This window comes from Myotis davidii, unplaced genomic scaffold (genome assembly GCF_000327345.1).
Source record: "Myotis davidii unplaced genomic scaffold, ASM32734v1 scaffold641, whole genome shotgun sequence".
NCBI lineage: Eukaryota > Metazoa > Chordata > Mammalia > Chiroptera > Vespertilionidae > Myotis > Myotis davidii.
This window is the reverse complement of record NW_006293232.1, coordinates 1,971,123-1,977,995: the sequence shown is the minus strand read 5'-3', so window position 1 is coordinate 1,977,995 and position 6,873 is coordinate 1,971,123. Positions and strand designations below refer to the sequence as shown.

The 6,873-nt window shown below is 39.7% G+C and overlaps 1 protein-coding gene across 1 annotated transcript in view; it reads right to left on the bottom strand.

Moving 5' to 3' along the window:
• Positions 1 to 226: 226 nt before the first annotated feature.
• CWC15 (CWC15 spliceosome-associated protein) overlaps positions 227 to 6,873 on the bottom strand; it is a 12,954-nt gene continuing 6,307 nt past the window's right edge. Inside the window, exons 6-7 of the mRNA XM_006766866.2 lie at positions 4,116 to 4,234; positions 227 to 793 (exon numbers count right to left, since the gene is read on the bottom strand). Of these exons, the coding sequence (XP_006766929.1) occupies positions 664 to 793; positions 4,116 to 4,234 (249 nt within the window). The 3' untranslated portion in view covers positions 227 to 663. The remainder of the gene's footprint in view (positions 794 to 4,115; positions 4,235 to 6,873) is intronic.

The window sequence follows — 6,873 nt, the reverse complement described above, 5'->3', positions numbered from 1 at the left end:
ACAGAAACATGGCAGCTGGGTATCCAGGAGAACAAGGTGATGCCACATGCTTCCTCAGCAGCTTCAGGAGCGCTCGCCTTGGGCCAGGAGCCTCTGGGAAAGGAAGATACCCCGTGCTCCCTCACATAAATCAGGTGCTTCCTGGCTGATGACACATTTCCACTGCATCATATGGGCCTCGATGGAATCCTTTAATCTTTCATCATACTTTTCAAAAAACACACAGGAATAGATCATGAATTAACTGCCCTTAAATCCATGTTAGAGAAATGAGGAGAAAGTTAATGTACAAAGAAATACAATACACAAAAGAAAATATGCAATGTTTCATAAGCTGCATACATTTAAACAAAAAAGTTGGGGGACATGAATTTGGTTATTTGAATTATTAAAAACATTATAAGCAGATTACCTTTTGAATCTTAAAAAGAAAACCTGAATGAAAACATTCAGAGACTGGAAACTGGTTTAAGACAATTCCCAAGTTCTTACTTATCAAATAAGGTACCAATCAAGAAAAAGATAGTTTGGAACTTAAAATTAGGAAAGCCTATTCACAATTTAAATGTGGGGGAAAAGGAAAAAAAAAACAACAAACTAACCAAGTAAAGTCAGAATGATCATTTACATTTTATAGTCTTTAATAAAGCACATAAAACTGTACTATTTAATATATTTCTCCATGAACTTTTTGTGAAATTCAGATCGCAGCGTATCGTTAACAAATCTTTTGTCTTTCTTCTGGTCATCCACACCTTTTGCACAGTTCTTGAAAACAACATCATCATCCCACCTGAAGAAAAAGAAAATAAAATGTCCTTATAATGTTTGTGTCAGGAGATACACAGTGTGAATTGCAAAGCTTAGTCATTACACAGAAAGGTGTTCAGCATGTATACAGAGGCAGCAATTACATATGCCCCAAAGAAGACAGTAATTTTGAATAGGCTGTGATCTAGCTCTATCACAGCAGAAAGGGCAATTAGAACATATAAAACATTCTTGTCACTTCTCCAGTACAAGATGCTTTGACTAACTCAGAAAGCAGAAATATATAAACTTTAACTGCATAAATATCAAATGTTTTCAGTTCTAAAACAAAGAGGCAGTACCTGGTACCACCCTGATTAATACAGACAACTCTAGATGATAACTGACCAATTTACTGTAGTTCAGATTATGCGGTTTTAAGCATTTTATGTACTCTTTCATCAGTTAGCATTTAGTAATCATCCACTGTCGTATCTGCATTTTGGGACAACAAAAGGAGAAGTACTGGCATATAACAATAACGCTCATATATTAGCACACATCTGCATAAACTATGAAGAAACAGAAGCTGAAGAGCTTAGGGCAGGACTGTGGTTGGATTCGTCTGGCTGGGTTTCATAATGCACAAGCATAAAAGAACACCCATGGATGGGCTACAAAATAACGTTTTATAGAAAACCAAGAATGTAATTTCAAAATACCATCTAGCCTATAAAACAAAAATCCACTCTGTAATATATACTCTCACAAATACATATAAAATGGAAGCCATGTGATGTGTTTGTGTGCACAAGTTGCATGCCAGAAGACACTGCACACGGACAATAAGCCAAGAGCATGGCATCTGTGGAAAGTGTCAGGAAGCTCATCGTGGTGCAGGACACAGGTGAGTGAAAAGCTGAGCAGAGGTGGGTCAATTGTGACCTGCATATTAAGACTGTTCCAGTCGCCACACAATTCTAACTGCATCCAAACAAGGCAGGAGGACAAAGTAGAGTTTAACATCAATATCCTCGATGCAGTTTCTCCTCTATCCACCTTCTCAACTCGCTCCCAACAGGCTTTTAGCCTCCTTCTCAACATCAGCCTGCTCTCCCATGTAGCTAAGTCCGAGGGCCACTTTCCAGCACTCATTTTACTTGCCCTGTCATCAGTACTTGACCTATCACTCTCCTCTTTTCGAAAGCAAGCCTTGTTTGCTTGGCTTCCAAGACACCCACCAATCTTTTGCTTCACCTCCTTCCTCACTCCTTCTTAGCCTGTTTTTTTTCCTTTTCCTTTTCCCACTTAATCAATATTTACTGGGCATGTAAATACTGGGTAGTATGTACTGGGCACCCAGTATGTTCCAGGTATTGGTAGTTAACCACCTATCTACTCTCCAAACGTTATCCAGGACTTGGTCCTCTGACTTCTCCCTCTAGCTGCACTCACTCTCTAGGTGACCTCATCTCGTCTTTGTGGCTTTAGAAAATTTCTGTAAGATGACAGCTCCCAAATCTATTGTCTCTAGCCTGGATTCACTCCAGAACCACTCATCAAGCTACCTAACTCAACATCTCCACGTAGATTTATACAACATTCTGAACCTGACATCTTGTGTCTGTCACCTCCCCCAACTACTTCCGTTTACATTCTTCCCCATCTCTATCCTTTAACGTTCAGGTCAAATACCTTAGAGTCTGGCCTCTGCTAATGTCAGCTGCCAGGCAATTACTGTCCTTAGCCATGCTGTTGCCATTGTAAGGAGTCGAGTTTTTACTATAAATGAGTTGGGAAGCCACGGGGTAGCCTAAAACAGGAGACTGTGATCTTTCACTTTAAAAGGACCACAACACTGCTGTGTTAGGAAAAAACTGGGGGTGCGGAAGGAGAGTGAGCGCGTAAGCAGACCAGTGAGGGCCTGCTTGGACACAGTAGCAGTGGAGCTGGTGAGAAATCATAGATACGTGTGAAAGCTAAGCCTACAGGGTTCCTTGATCACCTTACACAAAATAACCAAGCTTCCTCCCACTCAGCACTTTCTATAAGCTGTTCTGTTTTATTTGCCTATGTATTACTACCTCAAGTACTATACTCAGTTATTATTATTGTTTCATTTTTTTAAAAAATATATTTTATTGATTTTTTACAGAGAGGAAGGGAGAGAGATAGTTAGAAACATCGATCAGCTGCCTCCTGCACATCTCCCACTTGGGATATGCCCGCAACCAAGGTACATGCCCTTGACCAGAACCGAACCCGGGATCCTTCAGTCCGCAGGCCGACGCTCCATCCACTGAGCCAAACCGGTTTCGGCTTGTTTCACTTCTTAAGGGTGGTAGTGGTTATTTGCTGAATAGTGGTTTTCCTATGTAGCAGATAACTTTATTTAAAAGAATTTAATTGATTTTAGAGAGATGGAAGGGAGGAGGAGGGGGCGAGATGGAGGGACAGAGAAAATATAAATCATCGGTTTGTTGTTCCACTTTATGCACTCATTGGTTGCTTCTTGTATACGCCCTGATCAAGGATCGACCCACAGCCTTGGCTTATCGGGATGGCACTCAACCAACTGAGCTTTGTTTATAGTCTCTCCCTCTTCAGCCTTTACTTCACCCCTCCAAACACGCCCACTATACGGAAAAGTAAATATGGTAGGCTTAAAACTGCTATCCTTAGAAAGGCGCCGCTTGCAAGGTTGGCCCTAAGCTAGCATTTGGAAACTTGGACTCCAAGAATCTTCTCACTATCACTGTGCCCAGACTCTTTGTACAAATACTGTGGTTTATGTGGAACCCGTTTCCCTTCTGGGAGTCTGAATTTTGGTATATGCAGGCAGAGGTTACCTCTGTGACATAAACCCCTTGGGCATGGAGTCTCTAAAGGGTTTCCCCGGGCAGATGTTACATTTCCGTTGCCAGGGGGAAAAGATGTGCTGTGTGTGGCCCCTCAAGGAAGCGTAACCTGGATTCCTTTGATGCCTTTTCCCCTTATGACCTGGCTGTGTAACTTTGTTTGTCATGACGACAACTATATGCTGAGTCCCTAATCCTCCTAGCGAGTCTCCGAATGGGAAGGGTGGACTTGGGATCCTTGACACACATGGCTAAACTGTGAACGTCACAGGGTCAAAGGCTCAGTGCACTGCTCCATCTCTAATGCTTACAACAGTAGCTGGTAGAAGCTGGTTACTGTAAATATCTATGGAAAATATATTATTTCCTCTCATTCTCCTTCTTCCATTATTCCAAAATCGGACACACATGATTACCAGTGAAAAGTGGAATTTTAAAAGCTTTACACAGAGTTTGCTATAAAACTCACGTGTGTATGTATTTTCAACTGATTACTGTATATAGTACCTTCTTTTAACTTTGAAGTTGGCCTGAGGCTGGGATGGGCCAGTGAGATTAAGGAGAGGGTTTCCACTCAGAATGTTTTCCATACGAATCCTTTCTTCTTCAGCTTTTTGTTCTTGTTCCTGTCAATGACAGAGGAAGATTAGTATTTACTTATAGTAACGTCAGGCTCAATCTTTTTTTTTTTTAAATATATTTTTATTGATTTCAGAGAGGAAAGGAGGAGAAACATCAATGATGATAGAGAATCACTGATTGGCTACTTCCTGCATGCCCCCCACTGGGGATCGAGCCCACAACCTGGGCATGTGCCCCTGACTGGAACCAAACCCGGGACCCTCCAGTCTGCAGGCCAACACTCTATCCACTGAGCCAAACCAGCCAGGGCCAGCGTCAATCTTTTATACAACTCATATATTAAAAGACTGCTAGGGATAAGAATTAAGGTAGTGGGTTTTTTTTGTTTATTTTCAAGACATACCAGAAAGTCTCCCTTTCCAAAATAAAATAATTTGACATTTTTTCATAATTTGACATTTTTTTAAAAAAATATATTTTATTGATTTTTTACAGAGAGGAAGGGAGAGAGATAGTTAGAAACATCAATGAGAGAGGAACATCAATCAGCTGCCTCCTGCACACCCCCCACCGGGGACGTGGCCGCCACCCAGGTACATGCCCCTGACCGGAATCGAACCCGGGACCCACCAGTCCGCAGGCCAACACTCTATCCACTGAGCCAACCCGGTTTCGGCTAATTTGACATTTTTATTATAAATGTTTCATGCATTCCATCATTCATTACTGTCTTCTAACTCTAAAACTCTTCAGATGCATACTTAAATCTTTCTTTTTTGAAGTAATCACGAATTTGCTTATTTTAAGTGAGTAGACCAATAAACATTCTAATAATTCGAGTATACTAGCCTGGCTAGTGTGGCTCAGTGATTGAGTGTCGACCTATGAACCAGGAGGTCACGGTTTGATTCCCGATCAGGGCACATACCCAGGTTTTGGGCTCCATTCCCAGTTAGAGGGCTTGCAGGAGGCAGTCAATCAATGATTCTTTGAAACATCATTGATGTTTCTATCTCTCTCCCCCTCTCTCTGAAATTAAACGTATATTCTAAAATGTATGTGTATATATATATACATATACACTAAACATGAAAGACATTTAGCAAAACTATTACCTCAATTTTTAAAAGGCTATACATAACTGAATATAAAAATTTTATTTAGAATTACTAACAATGTAAACATGCATCTCTAAAATTATTGACAAGTTTTATTAACCAAAAAGTATCTCCTAAAATAAGAAACTCTCAAAATTATAATGTTAACATGCATTTCTAGCAATTACTTGAGGCTTATTCATTTTGTCCTTATGACTTGTTACTTTCTGTTTCTATACCTCTCATACCTTACCAGTTACAAGCTTATCTTTCTTCACTTTTATTTTAGCATGAACTTCTTTAAATTCAAATCCCCCTCAGTTTCACTCTTAGAATTAGGAAGATAAAATGTCTAAAAATACATAATCGTAACTTCTAGACCTATCTGATTCCATGCTATCTTATATCTTAACCCAAAGATAAATCCCACTTTACTGTGTCTTGGGATGATAAATTAATAACTTAATAGGGTATGGAAAAAAAGACTTTCTCCGCCATTCTCCGGAGCACTATCTCAATTCGTTGAGGTTCTGCTTCCCGGCATATGTTGACAGTTTAGCTCAAATACACTCACAAAAATTCTTAAAAAAAGAAAAAAGAAAAAAAGACTTTCTGTTAGTTCATGTAAAATAAACCTATGTTGCCCTAGCTGGTTGCTCAGTGGTTAGAATGTCGTTGGCTTGTGGTCCAAGGTTCAATTCCTGGTCAAGGGCATATACTGGGTTGCAGACTCAATCCCTGGCCCTGGTTGGGGCATGTGTGGGAGGCAACCAATCAATGTGTTTCTCTCCCATCTTTGCTTCTCTCTCTCTCCCTCCTGCCCCCCACTTTCCACAAAAAGAATGGAAAAAAGTTTTCTCAGGTGAGAATTAACGGCAGCAAAATAATAATAATAAATAAAATAAACTTATATTAAACCACCTGGAAAAATAACCTGATTTTCAGTACAGGTTAATAATACTTCATTTTTTTAAAAATTAAATTTATTGGGGTGATATGGGTTAACAGAATTATACAGGTTTCAGATGCACAATTCTACAACACATCATCTGTACACTGTATTGTGTGTTCACCACCCCAAGTCAAGTCTCTGTCCATCACCATTTATCTCCCCTATACCCTCCCCCTCCACAATCACACTTGTCTGTGTCCATGATCTTTTTCTCTTTTTTGCTCAATCCCTCTATGCCCCTGTCCATCCAGTCCCCGCAACATCCAACTGTGAGCACTGGATTTCATTTTCTTATGAGGCCAAATAACTGGAAGGTGATAAAAATACAATTTTCAGGGGGGAAAATAATTTAGGCCATTGTTCAGATCTTTAACGAAGTCAGGAACATCCATCATATATTAAGAACAGACAGCTTTCTATAAATTATGTATTTTTTAATAAATTATATTAATGCTGAAATTTAAGACATTACTCTGAGATGCTAGAAAAATAGGAGTTCAAGTATACAATGTATCCAAACTTATAACAATGTGTGTGTGATGTAATAAGGTCCTGGCCATTCTATGTTTGGAATATATGTCCTTTAGAGTTACTGGTTGGTTGTTATACACAGTCCTGGAAAAGGCCACTCTTT